This window comes from Doryrhamphus excisus, chromosome 1 (genome assembly GCF_030265055.1).
Source record: "Doryrhamphus excisus isolate RoL2022-K1 chromosome 1, RoL_Dexc_1.0, whole genome shotgun sequence".
NCBI classification, from domain to species: Eukaryota; Metazoa; Chordata; class Actinopteri; order Syngnathiformes; family Syngnathidae; genus Doryrhamphus; species Doryrhamphus excisus.
The window spans coordinates 34249495-34269682 of record NC_080466.1 but is presented as its reverse complement, the minus strand read 5'-3'; the positions used below and the strand labels follow the sequence as shown (position 1 = coordinate 34269682).

The 20188-nt window shown below is 42.3% G+C and overlaps 2 protein-coding genes across 3 annotated transcripts; one reads left to right on the top strand and one right to left on the bottom strand.

Annotated features, from left to right (window-relative positions):
- Positions 1-2202: 2202 nt before the first annotated feature.
- LOC131140028 (purine nucleoside phosphorylase-like) lies at positions 2203-11124 on the top strand. 2 transcript variants are annotated; one of them, XM_058090089.1, is made up of 6 exons: positions 2203-2371; positions 4216-4385; positions 4483-4586; positions 6039-6214; positions 8935-9125; positions 10433-11123. In XM_058090089.1, the coding sequence occupies exons 1-6, from the start codon at positions 2268-2270 to the stop codon at positions 10654-10656; spliced, it is 969 nt and encodes a 322-aa protein (XP_057946072.1). In that variant the 5' UTR covers positions 2203-2267; the 3' UTR covers positions 10657-11123. The 2 variants fall into 2 exon arrangements, with proteins under 2 accessions (XP_057946072.1, XP_057946081.1); XM_058090098.1 differs by lacking the exon at positions 2203-2371 and adding an exon at positions 2401-2789 and having other exon boundaries at positions 10433-11124.
- A 4026-nt stretch (positions 11125-15150) lies between these two features.
- On the bottom strand, positions 15151-20112 carry LOC131130148 (zinc finger protein 347-like). The gene is made up of 4 exons (XM_058074366.1): positions 19763-20112; positions 19523-19584; positions 17498-17588; positions 15151-17434 (listed from the first exon to the last, which is right to left on the bottom strand). Exons 1-4 carry the CDS (start codon positions 19965-19967, stop codon positions 16443-16445), a joined length of 1350 nt encoding a protein of 449 aa, XP_057930349.1. The 5' UTR covers positions 19968-20112; the 3' UTR covers positions 15151-16442.
- Between the last annotated feature and the right edge of the window lie 76 nt (positions 20113-20188).

Here is a 20188-nt window from a genome sequence, read left to right as displayed (position 1 = left end):
AGGAGTGGAAGAGATAAATGGAACCCACCTTCACCTTTTTTCACCTCAATCAATCATGACTCAACTGCTTTTTACAAATAATAATTATATTGGATTTCCTTATCATATATTATCATGTTAGTTAGTGGTTAGCACGCAGGAGACAGAAGTTCAATTCCACCCGCGGCCATCTCTGTGTGGAGTTTGCATGTTCTCCCCGTGCATGCGTGGGTTTTCTCCAGGTACTCCGGTTTCCTCCCACATTCCAAAAACATGCTAGGTTAATTGGCCACTCCAAATTGTCCATAGGTATGAATGTGAGTGTGAATGGTTGTTTGTCTATATGTGCCCTGTGATTGGCTGGCCACCAGTCCAGGGTGTACCCCGCCTCTCGCCTGAGACACTCGTAAGGATAAGCAGTAGAAAATGAATTAATAAATTAGCATATGTTTTTCCTGTATATTATTGTCAATATTTATTGATAGTCAATTGGAAAAGACTGGGAGAAATGTCCTTAAAGACAGCTGGGATAGGCTCCAGCACCCCCACGACCCTCGTGAATATTATCATGTTTAGTTTTAGTTCATTTCTGAGGTTCAGTTATTTGTTTCTATTTTGTTTTACGTCTTTTGGAGGGGGGGGCTGTAGTTTTTTTGACCCCATTTTTCTAACACAAGTGCTTGTGAATGCTTGTTTGTCTATATGTGCCCTGCCATTACAAAGTTGACCAGCAGATGGCAGCAATCATCTATGACTATTTATGTTGTGCGTGAGTGTGTTGTGAGAGTTTCAGTCTATATTATATTATTATTATTATAATACAAACTGTCATGGCACCTGTTTTCCTTGTCTTGTGGGCGAAAAAAATGTTTGCATGTTTTATGAAAAGAATATTTACATTAGGAACACTTTTGTGTGCATGTAAAGTCAAATCTGTTTTCTTTTTAAATTTTACAAAGCACTCACTACTCATTTTGTTACTTCACTTTTCAAACCTTCAGTATCAACTTTTAAAGATCATATTTTGTTTTCTTTTAAGGCCCATCTTAAAAATCTACTTTTTTTTTAGCTTTCAACCCCTCATGAGACTTGAACTCACTGAACTCATTCTTATTCTGTGTTATTTCTTAAATAATTTACATTTTATCGTTTGTTTTCATGTTTTTCATGCATTTTTCCCTTCCTATATTCAACAGCGGCTTTATAAATAAAGTTGGCATGGTATGTTTTTTTCCCTTAAACTCATCTGACCGCTTGAACAGTTTGATGTCTTATTTTGTAAAGTGACATAAACTTTGCCCTGTTGTTGGAACATTTTAACTTAAGTAAGCTTTTGAATAACCTACAGCTTTTGCACACGAACACACTGAATGGTCAAACTCATTGTGTTGCAAAAAGGCCACCAGCTGAATCTGGCTGGCATGTGGACAAAAGCTTTTGTGAATGCAAACAGCCGTTATATAACACTTGGAAGCCACAACAGTGCTTTGTGGTGGTGGTGGGGGGGGGGGGGGGGGGCACATTACACACACACACACACACACACACACACACACGTTGTGCATATACAAAACTAAGTCGGGCTTTTTTCGTAACACCACCAACTTAAACAAGAAAGTCCTTTGTAAATGTAAAGAATAAATACTGTGCATCAAAGTTTTGAAATAGCTTTATTTCTACAGTATACTAGCCAACATGTAGAGTTCAAGGACACGCTTTTTTATACTCTATTGAAGCAAACAGTCAGGGCAGTTCTTATATAAAGAAAAATAAACCATGCAAGGGCAATGGCTTTTTAAGAAAATAAACTCATTACTCGTTTTATATTTGAATTTGTGTACAGGATACAGCAATTTGGCAAGAATGAGAATGTTGTGTTCAGAATTTTCCATACTCCGTAAAACACCCTCAAGATTAACGGTTAAGTTGTGTAAATACTGTATATACTGTACGCTAGGCTACACCGGTCTGTGTTTCCTTCAGGTGCAGTGTGAAATCGGAGATCAAGAGAACTGAATGATTGTTGGCAACAGTGTTAACATTACATTTTGTTCCTACAAAAAATGTAGCGATTGTTTTTAATGTTTGTTTCAAAACAAGAAAAAGCACTTGTATTATAAGCTTATCCAGCTACAGCGGCGTCAAACGTTTCCTGTCGGTTCTGGAAATGACGAGCTGCACCTAAACACATCACAGAGCACCGGCGGGCTAGCGTCGCGATGACGCTAGGTGACGTGTTGGGGGCTGTGGCTGTGCGGAAGGGGGATTTAGACTAGGTTGGCTGGGGGATGTCAACGTCAAGAAAAACTATAGCATCAAGACACGGACATACAGCAGACCCGCTCGGCACGCTTCTTTACGACCGCCATCACCTGTGTCATCGCATCATGCTGTGAGTAGCCGCCACTAGATCCACGAGCTCCACGGAAGTGAAACCTTTACCCGCGCAGCATCATCATTGCGCGTGGACTCGCTTGATCGGCTGCCATTATTAATGTTCTACATCATCATCGTGTAACATGTGTAACACGCTTTTTTATGTTTGACCGACGCCACCTAAACGCATCACTCCACAGCGGACGGCGATGTTGATTGGAACTGAAACCGAATTAACATATTTCGAAGCTTTTATATTCCAACGAGGCGGTGAAGTGTGGTTGGTGTGTAACGGGTTTGGGGAGGGGGTGGAGAAGCTCACGCGTCTTCCGTGACGTCACGTCAGGAAACCTGTGGAAAGGGAAAGTTGGTGGACATCACATTCACAGGCTGAATCATTCCTCAACTATGGAGGCTTGTTTCAAAGCAGCAGGGTGAGACTTGAAAGCTTTCATATTTTTCACTTGGTGTGTAGCTAAACTTTTTTGTTTTTTTATATTTTCATGTTGTCGTCTGAATATTGTTGTTTCTTAATTTATTTTTTTAGCACACTGAATGTCAATCTTAGAACTCAAAGAACAAAGTGTGTCTACAGCCAGTAGAGGGCGTCGTTGCGTGATAGGTATTGCTTAAAAGAGCCATATTGGTAATAACGGTTTTATAAATGGGGATTAATTGGACCCCAAAATGTGGCAAAATTTGAGCATTGATGATGAAGAAAATAGGAAATCAGGAGATCGGCTCTTCATACTTTCACGACGTTGCTTGCCACCATGTCTAACTGAACTGAAACCACCTCGGTTACATTGTGCCAACGTCTGTAAGATTCAGGTTCTGTTCAACTCCCCACCCCACCCCCTTTTGTTAGCATCTAACACTATTACGTACAGCTGCATAGTACAGAATGGTGATAATAGCACATACTGGTGTTCATTCAAAGCAACAAACAACAACGTAAGAGCTAATGTGAATTTTAGTACAATAGATGTTAATGTATATCAGGGGTCTCAAACTCAATTCAGCTGGGGGCCACTGGAGCTAGGGTCTGGGCGAGGCTGGGCCGCATCAGGTTTTCAAAAAAAAAAAAACGCATTTATTAAAAACAGAAAAATGAAAAAACTTTGCTTTGGTTCCAATTTTCTACAAGAAAAGCTCTGATAAAACATTCCACGGTTCTCAAATATATTACTTTTTATTAGTCTACACAAAACAAGATGAAAAATAAATAAACAAATCAAGAATAAAGAAAATCAATCAGTAATAAATAAATAAATATAATAATAATAATAAAACGGCAAAAAAAAACTTAAGAAACCACATATAGTTGGTGGGTAGACAAATTATTTTTTTCAGATTAAAATGAACAAAGCATTATTAGAGCCCTGTAGACATGACAAAACACCACTATAGTCACATTTATACTTTTTTTATTTACAACATATTGCGCAATTGCAGGGTCTTGAGACACATGCTAACTCGCAAACTAGAGAGCTAGCGACCTAAACGGTAGCCTTCAAGTTATTTCCTTTCAACTTAAAAGGCCAAAAACTTACCACTTCCACACGGATAGGGAGGATAACTGTTAAGTTATTTAACCTTTGACATGAACATTAATCAAATGTAATATTTTTTTCTGGGTACATGATGCCATACAGCATCCACATCAAACTTGTGCGGGCATCACTAACATCAAACTTTCATATCAAGGCGGGGGCCTCAAACTAGTGTCCTGCGGGCCACATTTGGCCCACGGGCCGCGTGTTTGAGACCCCTGATGTATATATTTCCTGAATGCAGCATGACTGGGTGCAACATGAGGGTTGTGACTGATATATATATATATTTTTTTTGCCTTTTTAGCGAGGGCGAAGATGAGTGTCAGATCGCCGCCGACTGGCTGATGTCCAAAACGGACATGCGGCCGACTGTTGGCATCGTGTGCGGTTCCGGTTTGGGGGGTCTGGCCGAGATGTTCAAAGAGCGTCAGGTCTTCAAGTACTCCGACATCCCCAAGTTTCCCCAAAGCACGGGTGCGAGCCGCCCAGCCAGTGTTCTAGTAGCATCTATGCGCATGTTATTGTCAGCTAACCACAGCTGGTTCACTAATAACAAGTGTGTATGTTCCAGTGCATGGTCACGCTGGTCAGCTGGTTTTTGGAACACTAACGGGAAAGACGTGTGTTTGCATGAAGGGCAGGTTCCACCTGTACGAGGGCTACCCCGTCCAGAAGGTGAGTCGATGGGCAAACCCGAAGACTGGATGTCATTAGCTTATATAAATAAGCTTTCATCACGTAGCATGTCATTTGCCTGTTAATCCTTTGTTGGCCCACACTCACACTTGAGCATGTTTGTGTGTGTAATGACTTCAGTAATTACCTCATAATACAACACTGAATTACTTCACTGAGATCATTTTGAGAGCTGAGTCGTTATTATAAATGTGCTTGTAAGCAAACATTGCGAAATGACTTTTTGTCTTTGTTTGCATGGTAGCTGTTGTCATTAATAACTGGTGGCAGGGGTGATCAAAGCGACCAATCAATGCACAGCAGCGTGTTTAGCTCCACAGTACACAAGTACCACCGTGCCCGATACCCAACAAAGCAGTACAGTTCACAGTGGAAGGATTCGAATCAGTAAATCCTAAGCTGGCTTATATTTAATAGCAACAATAGCAATGTTGTAAACTGAACTGAACTGCGCTGCTGGATGGAAAAGGTGGTATTCCAAAACAAAAGTCAACCCCTTCCACTTTTTCCAGGGCTCGACAATAACGATGTACCGATGCCCCGGGCAAGTTAAAACAAAATTGGGGCAAGTAAATCCAATCAGTGATATTCCTGTCGGGCAAGTGCACTTTGGCATGCCATACTGCCAAGAGTTTTTTTTAAAGCGGTTCTTGTTGGGTGTTGGTAAAACACGGACTTGTGTAAGTCCGGTGGTAATTTGCAAAGCAATCCTTGCAAATCTTGAAATGGACCAATCAGAATAGTTTTTTCAGTCCACAGTCCGCGTTTTACCCACACCCGTTCTTGTTGGCGATCAACCAATCAGCGATGGTTTGACTAGGAAAACATCTATCATGGCGTCCCTGCCAACATGGTCTAATTGTTCAACAACTTGTGAAGGAAAACAGCAAAAAGTGATGAACCAGTGCCTCCTAAACAAGTATTTTATTAGCGGCAGCAAATCAAATGATGGCACAGGTGAGTGAATCACATTGCTGTGACAATTTGAAGTGGTCACAATGAAACACCACCGATTAGATCCAATACCAAGTGCTGATTTTGCACAAGCTACAAAATCTAGCGCTTCCATTTCTCTGTGGATTTTCTCACCTTTACTAGTACACAAATGTGTCTATTCAATAATGTTTCATTGTGGTGACAATCCAGATTTCCATGTAACGTCATGATCTATGTAGGAAAACAACCACAAGAAATGATAATCATTTCATCCTTATTGGAGATTCTCATGTGATGCCACAAAAATGAGATGATATCATTATGGCAGTCTTTTCATTTTACATGGGGCAAGTTCGGGCAAGTAGTTCTCACCTTAAGGATTCCCCATGAGCAAGTCATTTTTCTTTTTAATGTAGAGCCCTGTTTTCAGTCAGTGTAACCAAGATCCAAAGGAACCGGGAGCTCTTGATGCCACCATTGTCTCACCCTTTACAGGTCACGCTGCCCATGCGAGTCTTCAAGCTGATGGGCGTGGAGACGGTCATCCTCACCAACGCAGCTGGAGGCCTCAACCAGAACTACAAGGTGGGCGACATCATGGTTATCAAGGACCATATCAACATGCCAGGATTCGCAGGAGTCAACCCATTGGTTGGACGCAACGATGACAGGTGGGACATAATCAGCAGTCCTAAGATGGGCCTTAACATACAATTGCAACCTTTGCAGACTTAAAGGGGACCAATGATGCTTCATTTTTCTCTCCTTTGTATTGAGTTGTAGACTGTTGTGCAGCTACACAAAATAACCAGCACATAAAGACTTCTAGTTCTTCCGGAATCTGCACCTATTCAGCTGTGTTTCTTTGAATTTTGTGCTTCCTGTGAAAACGGTCTGTTGTAACGTATTCAAGCCACCTCCCACCCCCACCCCCAGGCACGGTCACTCCACTGTGGTAGGTAACAGTCCCAAGTGCTAAGAAGGACTTCCGGTTTGTGCCGATAGCTGCAAACCCAACTTTATAGGAGTTGATAATTCATTCATTTTCTACCGCTTTTTCCTCACGAGGGTTGCGGTGGATGCTGGAACCCATCCCAGCTGTCTTGGGCCGAAAGGCGGGGTACACCCTGGACTGGTGGCCAGCCAATCACAGGGCACATGTAGACAAACAACCATTCACACTCACATTCATACCTATGGACAATTTGGAGTGGCCAATTAACCTAGCATGTTTTTGGAATGTGGGAGGAAACCGGAGTACCCGGAGAAAACTCACACATGCACGGGCAGAACATGCAAAGTCCACACAGAGATGGCTGAGGGTGGTATTGAACTCGGGTCTCCTAGCTGTGTGCTAACCACTCGACCACCGTGCAGCCCCGGAGTTGATAATAAACAGCAATTTTTTTGGGCAAGCTATCTTAAGCTTATCTTAAGCAAGCTTATCTGTAAAATATCCGCTGTTAACATAGCCATATATGTTGGATCCCGAATCCCACCCGGAAGTAAGAGAATTCCAACCACTGGTGGCATCTTTAGGAACAAATGTGGCTTTTCCTTACATCCAAAGAAACACTTTTTAAGAGCCATTGCTAGCAACATAAAGACAGAAGCAGAGCTTGGAGGATGTCGGGGAGGGCAGACTGCATCACGCCTACAGCCACGCCCATAAGGAAGCGCGCTCCTCTGTGACATCACAAAGGGACAGTTTTGCAACGCCCTCTGAAACCGAGCGTTTTGAGCCATCCCAATTTCACTTCCAAATGCGGCAACCTCATTATCTGAAACTTTGGTATGAGGCATCAACACAAGAATCCAACATTCTAACTACCTTTATAGGTCAAAAATGGGAAAAAACATCATAGGTCCCCTTTAAATGTTGTACTGTGCCATATCGCAAGTGTGTGTGCTAAGCTACTCGTGCTTTCATTGTTATGCCACTCCTCTAAATCTTCCAACAGTAGGGTAGGGGAACTTCACAAGACTGCATGAGATCTTTTGAATTTCTCAAGTCACTTTTGGAATGCCATGTATGACAACTCACTAAGTATATAGCAGTAGTCGGTGACTGGTGCTTAGTACTACTTTGCTTTTACATGGAAATGGCAGCTGGAATGTGTTTTTTTTTTCTATGTAAGATTTGTGTTTTTAAACGGGCAGCAACATTAATTTTCTGGGGAGCTAAAGACATACCTCACAGTCACTCATAGCTCTTCAGATCCGCATAGTCACTTCAGAGCGGGAATCCAACATCAGCTCGCAAAACAGGACCAGTCAGTTCCAAAAACAACCTGGTGTAAGTGGTGGTTATGGTTAGGGTTATATATACTATATATACTATACCATATACTATATACCATAGCATTTCAGTATGTGGAATCAAACTATGGAATGGATTGAGTAAGGACCTCAAACAATGCACAACGATGAGCCAATTCAAGAAAACAAGTCATGATGTGCTATATATATCACTATATTGACACTTACTATGGTACCCATTATGGCATTGGATGCTCATATCACCTCCTACTTTGGTATGAGGTATATTATTAAAAAAAAAAACCAACAAAAAAACCTTAAACTGTATTATGGAAAGCAGGAAGTGAACAAATGTAACAGTTACTGATTGTAAAAGTACCAGATGGAGGGGTAGGATTTAATAAGCTTTGCTTCTTCCTACTCCTTTTGGACATGTGGAACTGGGAACTGATTATGTGATGCACTCAATTGTAATCTGATGCATGTTCAAATGAAATTAAACCATTACCATTACCATTACCATTACCATTACCATTACCATATGCAACCTGACTGCACACAGAGCAAAGACTTAAGTCTTAAGTGGTGTGAATGAAGCAGGCAAACAAAGATGAAGTCAGCTCAAGCTAAGTCGGAAGTCATGCAAACTCCACACAGATGCTCGAGGGTGGAATCGAACTCAGGTCTGCTGGATGTGTGGCCTGCGCGCTAAGGTTTTTTTTTTTTGGAAAAAGGAAACATTGATGGAGGTTGAGAGTTCCCTGAGTCTTGTTGGTAAAAGATCATTCATTAGTTCAATTCAGGGATTATCAACCATAAAAACATAACTGAAATGAAGGTAAGACAACAAAAACATAAGCCAATGACACCGCTAGTCATTCAATAATTAACAAGTCCATGATAATAATAATACATGATCGCAATGGCGTTCATGGCGCAACCAAACCAAGTTACTTTTCCACACAACATAGCAATTTCATTGTCTGCCACGCTGAGACGGCGACAGCAAACACTGCTTTAAAACTGATACAAGTCACGCTGTTCCAACTGCTGTTTAGCCACATTTTCCGTCATATTGATCTTCCATGCTTTCTGTTCTTTTTCTGCTTATTCAATACGATCTGCTGTTCAGGTTTGGTGTTCGTTTCCCCTGCATGTCCGACGCCTACGACCGCGAGCTGTGTAAGCTGGCACACGACGTGGCAGCGGAGCTGGACTTCAGTGATTTTGTGCAAGAGGGGGTCTATTGTGTCCTGGGGGGGCCCTCCTTCGAAACCATCGCCGAGTGCCGCATGCTGCACAAGCTAGGAGCGGATGCTGTGGGTGAGTTTGGTGATTGAAGTGACTTCAATCAAAAATGTATGAATATGCCTGAACAATGAACATTTAAAAGTCGCATTTTTTGCGGGTAATTTATTTTCCAAACTACTTGACCAAAACAGACATTACGTCCTCTTGGAAGGCAAGTTGTAACAATAAAAGAATAGAGAACAGGCTGAATAGGTGTAAGATATGCTAACACAATGCTTATTCAGCTACACCAAAAATAAACATGAACACAAAAGGTGTCCAATGTTTATGTAACATAAACACTTTTTTCATTTATAAGTCGCTCTGGAGTATAAGTCGCAGGAACAGCCAACCTATGAAAAATAGTGCGACTTATACTCCGGAAAATACGGTAAGTGTTTCATATATTATAATACATGGCTGCATGGTTGAGTGATTAGCGCACAGACCAGGGTTCAATCCCACCCTCGGCCATCTCTGTGTGGAGTTTGCATGTTCTCCCCGTGCATGCGTGGGTTTTCTCCGGGTACTCCGGTTTCCTCCCACATTCCAAAAACATGCTAGGTTAATTGGCCACTCCAAATTGTCCATAGGTATGAATGTGAGTGTGAATGGTTGTTTGTCTATATGTGCCGTGTGATTGGCTGGCCACCAGTCCAGGGTGTACCTTACGCCCGAAGACAGCTGGGATAGGCTCCAGCACCCCCTGCGACCCTCGTGAGGAAAAGCGGTAGAAAATGAATGAAGGAATGAATGAAAAACTTTTGTTGGAAAGCAGGAAGTGAACAAATGTAACAGTTAGTGATTGTAAAAGTACCAGATGGAGGGGTAGGATTTAATAAGCTTTGCTTCTTCCTACTCCTTTTGGACATGTGGAACTGTGAACTGATTATGGGATGCATTCAATTGTAATCTGATGCATGTTCAAATGAAAATGAATGAATGAATATATTATAATACAGTATAAACAATGAATACTGTTGTAGAGATATGTATATTTAGTTTCTATGTGGAGGCTAATGTAAATCATAATCTACTGTCCCAAGACTTAGAATTTAAGAACTGAAAAAATCAATTGGAATTGCGCTTTAATTTTTACTACATTCTATTAATGCTATTTTTCACGGATCAAAACAAAAGTTAACCATGAAGTGCCTTCAGGGACCGTTTGAAATCATAAATTTCCTCACACAGCAGCTGTCATTGTTTTAAAATAATATTTCTCCCACCGTAAATGGCTAATGGTTTGTCAGTAAATCATGTACTCCAATCATATCAAATATTCAACTTCATATGTTACACTTGAGGGGATTTGACTAACCTTTGACCTCCTGCTGCAGGAATGAGCACGGTGCACGAGGTGATCACTGCCCGCCATGCCGGCATGCGCTGCTTTGCCATGTCGCTCATCACCAACCGGGCGGTCATGGACTACGACAGCCAGGAGAAAGCCAACCACGAGGAGGTGCTGGAGACGGGCCGGCTGCGGGCGGTGCAGCTTGAGCGTCTGGTGAGCGCCATGGTGGGACGAATGGAGAGGAACCACAACAACAACGCGGTTTGAGGACCGAGGCCTGCTTCTTCTTGTTTTGACTTTACAATGTTTGTCTTAGCATCCAGTTAACACGCACTTGGCTTCCGCTGTAAGGATGAAACATTCAACAATGTGTAATGTTTCACTCCCGACGGCGCTGTTTTCACTTTGTAACTTAACTTAAAATACTGTACTATTTATGCTTCAGGCCGCTCACTGATCCGGAAACAAAATGAGTAAAGGGATTTTTTTTTGTATAGTTGCATGTTTGGGGACCAGACCTTTTTTTTCTTAAATTAAGTGATTTTGTGCCGTGTAAAAAAAAAAATATTACAGAATATTTATAGAAATTGTATTTAAATGGAGCTCTAATAACATGTAATATGAAAAAGAAGAAATGGATCATACTGGCCTTAAAAAGTCATATCACTGAAATACAAACTCAGTTGGTCTACTTTTTTAATAAAATGCCTTTCTAAAGGATTTCACGTGTCATTTTTGGGGGGTTTATTGAATGGTTTTCTAAGTTGCTGCCCAAAACTGTTGAAGTAGGGTTATCCAAAGTGCGGCCGGGGGGTCATTCGTGGCCCACGGCTTAATTATGTTGTCTCTACATGTCTATATGTTATATGATGGCTATATATATCACTATATTGACAGTTACTATGGTACCCATTATGTCACTCCTGCTTTGGTATGTGACAAAAAAATTTAATAAATTTTTAAAAAAAAACTTACATTAGGGCGACACGGCTAGGAGACCAGGGTTCAATTCCACCCTCGGCCATCTCTGTGTGGAGTTTGCATGTTCTCCCCGTGCATGCGTGGGTTTTCTCCGGGTACTCCGGTTTCCTCCCACATTCCAAAAACATGCTAGGTTAATTGGCCACTCCAAATTGTCCATAGGTATGAATGTGAGTGTGAATGGTTGTTTGTCTATATGTGCCCTGTGATTGGCTGGCCACCAGTCCAGGGTGTACCCCATCTCTCGCCCCAAGACAGCTGGGATAGGTTCCAGCATCCCCTGCAACCCTCGTGAGGAAAAAGCGGTAGAAAATGAATGAATGAAAAACTTGAGTGAACTAGCAAACGCTAGTGAGCTGTTGGATTTGAGCGTGTGAAGGACATGTTCTGGAGACAGAACGCAGACCAGATAAGCAAAGCGAGTCTGTGTGACATGAACTTGTGTCATAACAAATAACATACAGGGGTGTGAAAAAGTGGATTTCCCAGCATTCTTCTTCTACAGCACTGCGGAAGAATTTTGGCCAAGTCATATTTGCAGAATTGTTGGAATTCAGCCACACTGGAGGCTTTTAGAGCATGAACCGCCTTTTTTCAGGTCATGTCACAGCATCTCAAGATTCAGGTCAGGACTCCAGAGTCTCTTCAGCTTGTTTTGCATAAAATAACATATTTTTCCTATGCTACTGAAATAACAGAGGTTATTTTCTTTCTTGTTATAATAACTTCATTCTCATAATATGTTTACTTCATTCCTCTTTTTTTCCATTTTTTTCTAAATATTTCAGCTTTTTTGGTATTTTTTTTAATCTTGTAATCATGAATTTATTCCCATAATATTTGGACTCTATTCTCATAACACTAGAAGCTTTTCCACCAACTAATTTTTCAAAAATGACAACTTATTTGTTCTTTTTTGTTTTGCATAAAATAACATATTTTTCCTATGCTTCTAAAATGACAAAATATTTTTTGTAAAATGTTGTAAAACTTTTTTCTTGTTAGAATGTGCTTTTTTTTTACATTTCTTCTCATTTTATAATAGCTTTATTTTCATAATATGTTGACTTTCTTCTTCTTTTTTTCAATTTTTTCCCAAATATTTCTGAGGTGGACTTGATGGTGTGCTTTGGGTCACAGCTGAGGTCCCAAACATATGGCTGGACATTCTTCAGGATTTTTTTAGTAGACAGCAGAATCCATGGTTCAATTTATCGCCGCAAGTCTTCCATGTACTGAAGCAGCAAAACAGCCCCAGACCATCACACTACCACCACCATAATTTACTTTTGGTATGATGATGTTGTTCTTAAATGCAGCATTACTTTTCAACCAAATCTAATGGGACCACAGAGTCTTCTCCCAATCATCAAGATGATTTTTGGCAAAACTGAGACGAGCCTTAATGTTCTTTTTGTTGTTGTGGGGTCTTTTGTGACCTCTTGGATGAGTTGTCGCTGCGTTCTTGAGGTCATTTTGGTTAGCCGGCCACTCTTCGGAAGGTTCACCACTGTTACATGTTTTTTTTGCCATTTGTGGATAATGGCTCTCGTTGTGGTTTGCTGGAGTCCTAAAGCTTTAGAAATGGCTTTATCACATTTTCTAGAGGCTCGAGAAACTGAACTCAGGTGTGATAAACCACAGTTATGTTTTAACGGGTGGGAGGGTCACAAAGGGTCATGTAGGTATTTTTTTTCTCCCTTAATAAGTTTCATACACTGTAAAATTAATTGGCTATTAATTACATTTTTTGATTATCTGAAACGTTTAAGTGTGATAAAAAAATATGAAATCAGGACGGGGATAAACGCTTTTTCACACCAAGGTTAGTGCATCATTGTAAGTAATATTATCAAATGGAACAATGGACACAAACCATATTTTTCTGACAGCAGCCATGCTGAGAAACAGCATCAGTAGGATGCTTGACATTTCTCCCAGTGGGATAGTCCTTCAACTTATCTCCCATTGGTCGTGTTTCCTCTTTCTTAACCCAAATACAGCCTTAACCCACACGCCTCCTTACTTCCCGGACACATCCGACTGGCTGGGAGAACTATTTCCATGATGTCACTAGTCACTGTTTATGTCTCCAGGGCCCTGAGTTTTATGAGCACCCGTGTTTGCCTGCAGCGAAAGAACACGTGCAGGTGTTTGAACAGCATGTGCAAATTCACATACAGTCCAGGGCTACACCTAGCATGCTGCAACGTTAGCCCACTTTCATTAGGTACCCCACGCACTCCAATGACAATGACACCCGGCACAAGAGTGGGTCCAAAAAAGAAGAGAAAAATATATATAAAAAAATATAGTGTACTGTATTATTGTACTTCGCAGTAGCATACATAACTGATATTGTAAGCGTTACTGAACTCATCAACCTGTTGAACGTGTTTCACTACAATTCATTGAAGCGCCGACTTGCATGGACTTGTTTTGGGTTCTAACCCTAACCCAGGAATACACCCTACATGGCTTCTTCAGCAGGAGGAAGTGTTAGTAAGAATAAAGAATAAAGCCGCCAAATTGGATTAACTGCCAGTGAAGGCATCACAGCATTACAAGTCTATGTTGATACAGTACTTCCCTTTGAAGCTTTTATCCAAGTACTGTGCATAAACATTAAGAGAACGCATTTTACTTGCATGGATATCTGTATTAGTGTAGTAGTATATATAGAACGTCGCAAAATAATAGTACTATATTTTTTGCAATATATAGCACTATATTGCCCCCTGGTGGTAGCTTTTATACTGCAGCGACACGTCCAAAATAGTATGTTTCCGGTAAAATGGTGACAGGTAGGACATAATACAGATAATAATAATACAGATAATAATACAGATGTAGTTTTTTTTCACCCCGCGTCTCTTTTACAGTTCATGGGCGCCGCTATTAATGTGACGTCATTCTATTTGTGATTTCCCAGTTACCTGAAACACACCAAGAGCTCAAATTAAAAGGAAATTGCGTCAAGTAAACAATTTTTTTTAATGGAAGCCCGTTTCCGCCACTGAAAAAGTCGATAAAAAGTCGAAATTACGAGATAAAAAGTGGAAATTATGAGATAAGAAAGTTGAAATTATGAGATACAAAGTCATAATAATGAGATAAAAAGTCGAAATAATGAGATAGCAGCAGCTCTTCTCTCCTGTTCAGACATGGATTGTGAGTACATTAACGAGTACTTTAAGTGTGGCTTTACAAGTAATGGAATACTTCATTTGTTGGTGAATTCACATGGAATTGTACCAAGCAAACGCACATTGGAAATAATTTTGAGGCATCGAAATAACAAAAGGGACGTGACTGTATAACTGTCTAGCCATTTTGCCAAGCGACGAAGACGGCACATGCGCAGTTGGTATCTCATAATTTCAGATTTTGTCAAAATTTCGACTTTTTATCTCGTAATGTCGACTTTCTTATCTCGTAATTTCGATTTACCATTGGGATCATTTTTGTTTTCAGTGGCGGAAACGGGTTTCCATACTTGACGGGCTACTTTACTGTTACTTTTTTACTGTAATGTTATTTTCATACCGTTGTGAAGCACTTTTAGCTTCATTTTTTTAAAAGTAACATACACATAAACATACTGTATCTTAAAAGACTTTTAAACATAATTTAGCCAAATTATTGTTGTTTGGTTAATTTTATTGTGTGCAACTTCCCGTTTTTGATGTAGGAGACAACAAACTGACTTCTCCAAAAGTTGTAAGAAGTCATAAAAATGTTAACAGCTCGCTAGTATTTTTACAAATAACATCCACCTGCTGGTTTAAACAATAATTTAATACTACATGAAGACACACAATAAAGATCATAGAAAAAGTGGAGTCTTAGTCATGCAGGTTTCTGTCCAGAGGAGCTCCTGGGCTGGACAATGTCATGTCCTCTGTTAAGATGGAAGGTCTGCAAATCCGTGGGACGTTCCAACCATCTTGGAATCCACGTTTCCACCAAGAGGTTGAGTCCCGTCGAATGCTTTTAAGCGTAAATCCTGACCAGCTATGAATAGAAACATCAATCACAGCATGGATATACTGTTAAAGAGGCGCCAATCCAACAAAGTACAATGGCGGACATCTTTGTGTGTTCTCTCCGTTCCATTCCTGAAGTGACCATTACTTGTCCACCAATCAACACGCTGCTCTGTGTTTAGATCCGCCCATTTAAGGGTGCCAAAATGTGTTATGGAAGACTTCTTTTGGTAGTCTTTGCTACTTTTGAGAATAAAATGTAATGAACTGGACAGCACTGATGGGCGGCACGGCTTGAGTGGTTAGCGTGCAGACCTCACAGCTAGGAGACCAGGGTTCAATTCCACCCTCGGCCATCTCTGTGTGGAGTTTGCATGTTCTACCCGTGCATGCGTGGGTTTTCTCTGGGTACTCCAGTTTGCCACTCCAAATTGAATGTGAGTGTGAATGGTTGTTTGTCTATATGTGCCCTGTGATTGGCTGGCCACCAGTCCAGGGTGTACCCCGCCTCTCGCCCAAAGACAGCTGGGATAGGCTCCAGCACCCCCCCCGCCGCGACCCTCGTGAGGATAAGCGGTAGAAAATGAATGAATGAATGAATGGACAGCACTGATGGGTGGCACGGGGTCGAGTGGTTAGCGTGCAGACCTCACAGCTGGGACACCAGGGTTCAATTCCCCCCTCGGCCATCTCTGTGTGGAGTTTGCATGTTCTCCCCGTGCATGCATGGGTTTTCTCTGGGTACTCCGGTTTCCTCCCACATTCCAAAAAACATGCTCGGTTAATGAATGTGAGTGTGAATGGTCGTTTGTCTATATGTGCCCTGTGATTGGCTGGCCACCAGTCCGGGGTGTACCCCGCCTCTCGCCCGAAGACAGCTGCGATAGGCTCCAGCACCCCCGCGACCCTCGTGAGGAAAAAGCGGTAGAAAATGAATGAATGAATGAATGAATGAATGGGCAGCACTGCTTGGTGGAAACGTGGCAAAAGACTCCATCTTTAAAAAGGAGCAAACCACATGAAGGTTTTTGCATAGTCAGAAATGCTATACAACGACAACACAAGCGGAAGATAGGCTGGCCCGCCTCAGCCATACGTGTGAATGACACAGTGGCGCTTCAGGTGGTGCATGAGGATGAAGGTCTTGCCGCATTCCGCGCAGTTGTACGGCCGCTCGCCGCTGTGCGTGCGCTGGTGGACCCTCAGGCTGCTCTGCTGCGTGAACCTCTTCCCGCACTGCAGGCAGCAGTACGGCTTCTCGCCCGTGTGTGTCCGGTGGTGGATGCTGAGGTGTGAGGAGCACTGGAAGCCCTTGCCGCACACCGTGCACCAGAAGGCTCGTTTCCTCTTGTGGCTCTGCTGGTGCAGCTTGAACTGGTGGAGGCGGGCGAACGCCTTGCCGCACTGCGAGCACACAAAGCCCCGCCCGGTACCTGAGAATGGCCGGTGATTGGGGTCAAGATGGTGGCCGGATGGTGCCGTGAAGGTGCTATGCGACGGTGTTGCCATCAGTCCATCTACGGTGGCGTGTTCGCCGTCTTGGCCGCGCCTCAGAAGGCTATGTGAGTTGTTCTTCGGGAGGTAGACCTGATCCTTGTGTGTGTCTGCCTGCGAGACCGCAGATGAGGGTCTGGGCTGAAAACCGGACAACTGCGAATCCTTGTGGTAGTCACCGGTGTAAGCGCCACCGCAGGACCTCTGAGAGGAAGTCTGCTGGACAGCGGCTGACTTGACAGAAACAAGGCGAGCGTTCAACTGCTCAGGTAAAGAGTCGGAATATTCATCAACCACACTGGAAAAATCCGGGAAACTGGAGTCAATGTCGCCGCCTTCGATGATGGACGACCACAGCTGAGTGTCCCTCTCGTCCAAAGCCAAGTCAGGAAGTTGGCTCTGCTTGGCCGCGCCCAGCTGACAACCGCCCTGCCCTTTCTCCGTCTTGACTAGCAACTGAAGCCCGCCCACCTCGTCTCCCTGCTCGCTTGAGACGAAGGAATCTCCAAAGTCCGACGTCAACTTCCCGGAGGCTTCCTCAAACCGCTGACTCTCTGCAGCGTTCGGGTACTGCAGCGCTGCGCCTGCCGCAAAAAGGTCAGTATTTGTCTGAGACTGAAGCGCACCTTGATGCGCTCGATACCCACCAGCGGCAGAGTGATCGCTGATCCACAGCACCTCATCCGGACTCTCTTCCTTGATTGTGAAGGAGATGGTGGCATCTTCCATGACAGGACACTACACAAGTACACAAATATAAGTGGTGTTCATGTTAAAGGGATAGATAGCACAGAAAGCTTTCTAGATCTTCCAGAATCTGCACCTATTCCAGCTGAATTTCTTTGGATTTTGTTTGTTCTAATTTATTCCACCCATGGCCCGCCTCCAGGCACGCCCATTCCGCTGTGGGCTTTTAACATAAGAGACCAGCCAGTTCGAAGTGTCTTCCGGTTACTTCAAGACGTCTCTCAATGGTAACTAGCTTTAGCATTTTAGCGTTACATTTTCTACAGCATCTGTAACTTTTTTGCGAGACTACCAGTGTTTAAACAACTCAGGTAGAGCCACTGATTGTGGTGGGAAATTGCTTTGTTTTGTTCTTGTTCTAATGCAGGGGTGGGCAAACTACGGACCGGGGGCCACATACGGCCCGCCCGTTCTTTTCTTGGCAATCCTGCCATGAAGTCCAGCGTCTTTGTCTTAAACTACACACTCTTAGATATTTGTCTTCTTGCACAGTTGTGCATCGTTTTTCTGTCCTTGTTAGACCCAGTTTGTGCTGCTCCCTTAAGGGAGTAGTTAACAGCATGGTAAGAGATTTTTTACATGGGATTTCTAATCATCTATTAGCCTTATAAAATGATGAACTTGGAAGCGCGCAGACCTCACAGCTATGAGACCAGGGTTCAATTCCACCCTCGGCCATCTCTGCGTGGAGTTTGCATGTTCTCCTCGTGCATGCGTGGGTTTCCTCCCACATTCCAAAAACATGCTAGGTTAATTGGCCACTCCAAATTGTCCATAGGTATGAATGTGAGTGTGAATGGTTGTTTGTCTATATGTGCCCTGTGATTGGCTGGCCACCTGTGACCTCAGATATTTGTCTTCTTGCACAGTTGTGCAGCGTTTTTCTGTCCTTGTTAGACCCAGTTTGTGCTGCTCTCTGAAGGGAGTAGTTAACAGCATGGTAAGAGATTTTTTACATGGCTTTTCTAATCATCTATTAGCCTTATAAAATGATGAACTTGGATTAGCAGCCATACCAGGAGATTGATGCAGAGGACTGACAGTTGTTGATAGTAGGCCTCGATGCAAAAATGTACATCCTTCTTTGAAAATCATCTCATTCATTTTCATTGTTTGTGAAATGGATAAAAATGTTTGTGAAGTGGAAAAAAAATAGTTTGTGAAATGCATGAAAATGTTTTTCTTTGGAACACAAAGAAATTTGCAAGTGATCTCTAACTTTTGAGCGGTAGTGTATATAGTCTGGCCCTCTGTCAATTTTGTTAAATCAATGCAAGTCAAAAAGTTTGCCCACCCTCTGTTCTAATGTTTCCACTCCACAGCAGTGGGAAGCTCAGACTATTAGTCACCGGTATGTAGCTATCAGCACATGTACATATGGTTATGGTTATTTATTTTACATGTTTATAGTCTTTTTTTGGTTCATGTACTCCACCTCACTACCCGTTGGTATGGTTTTCCTTTTTTTTCATTATTGTGTATTTCCTGGGCTGCATGGCGGTCGAGTGGTTAGCGCGCAGGCCACACAGCTAGGAGACCCGAGTTCAATTCCACCCTGTGTGGAGTTTGCATGTTCTCCCTGTGCATGCGTGGGTTTTCTCCAGGTACTCCGGTTTCCTCCCACATTCCAAAAACATGCTAGGTTAATTAGCCACTCCAAATTGTCCATAGGTATGAATGTGAGTGTGAATGGTTATTTGTCTATATGTGCCCTGTGATTGGCTGTGTATGAATGAATGTGTATTTCCTGCAAATGTCTTCTTGATTGACTAGATGGCCTTACATTGAATGGTTAGGGCGCCACCTTGTGCTCCGAAGTGCACTTAAACATGTTTTCATGTGGTTGAGGGCTGGATTTTGAAAGGGATATTTGTCCGCCATATGTTTTTTAAACGGTGTTTGTTTATATGTTGACACAGTCTCACCTTGAGCTCTCCCGTGGAATGTGGAACATTTCCAGCCTCGCTTCCTCTGTGCATCATGTTTGCTGAAAAGCAAATGATTAAACCTCGTTGTCAATTAAACATTAAAAGTAAATCACGAATTGAGACGTCTGGTAGCAGTTCACTCCGCATCAAATCATTATTACTGCATTGAATGTTCTTTTGTCGCTCATGCAATAATACATGCTAACAGTATACATGGTACAAAAGAGGTTATTTTACCGAAGGCTCGCTGCAGCTGAGCATTTTTATTCTCCATCATGATCAATTTCCTCTTCAGCGCCTCATTCTCGCTCTGCTTTTGGGAGATTTCCAGATGCAAGAAGGCACTATTGTCATCCACTAGTTTGCTTATTTCTGACACTGCTGCTTTGACCAAAACCTCCAAGATGGACGAAAGCTGGCTTTGGAAAGAAATACACGCCATTTTAAGCCAACCTATGACTTAAACACAAAATGTGATTAAGAGTTAATATTTGTTAGATGCAACGATGATGCACTGCAAAAAAATCATCCATCTCTTTGAGGTTCTTGCTAGCGGCAGCGTCACTTCCGCATGGGGGAAGGACTTACCGTAAATGAGAGACTAAGGTCGCAAATCTTTTAGTCGTGCTTTACGGTTTTGGAAATAAAATATTTAATAATATT

Excerpts from the sequence above, each read along its gene's own strand:
- LOC131140028 (XM_058090089.1), top strand. The coding sequence starts at position 2,268 with ATGTCAACGTCAAGAAAAACTATAGCATCAAGACACGGACATACAGCA. Across the intron at positions 2,372-4,215 it reads CTGTGTCATCGCATCATGCT|CGAGGGCGAAGATGAGTGTC; the intron begins GTGAGTAGCCGC and ends TTGCCTTTTTAG. Across the intron at positions 4,386-4,482 it reads CAAGTTTCCCCAAAGCACGG|TGCATGGTCACGCTGGTCAG; the intron begins GTGCGAGCCGCC and ends TGTATGTTCCAG.
- LOC131130148 (XM_058074366.1), bottom strand. The coding sequence starts at position 19,967 with ATGGCGTGTATTTCTTTCCAAAGCCAGCTTTCGTCCATCTTGGAGGTT. Across the intron at positions 17,589-19,522 it reads ATTCCACGGGAGAGCTCAAG|TGTCCTGTCATGGAAGATGC; the intron begins GTGAGACTGTGT and ends GTACTTGTGTAG. Across the intron at positions 17,435-17,497 it reads CAGCGATCACTCTGCCGCTG|GCGCAGCGCTGCAGTACCCG; the intron begins GTGGGTATCGAG and ends TTTTTGCGGCAG.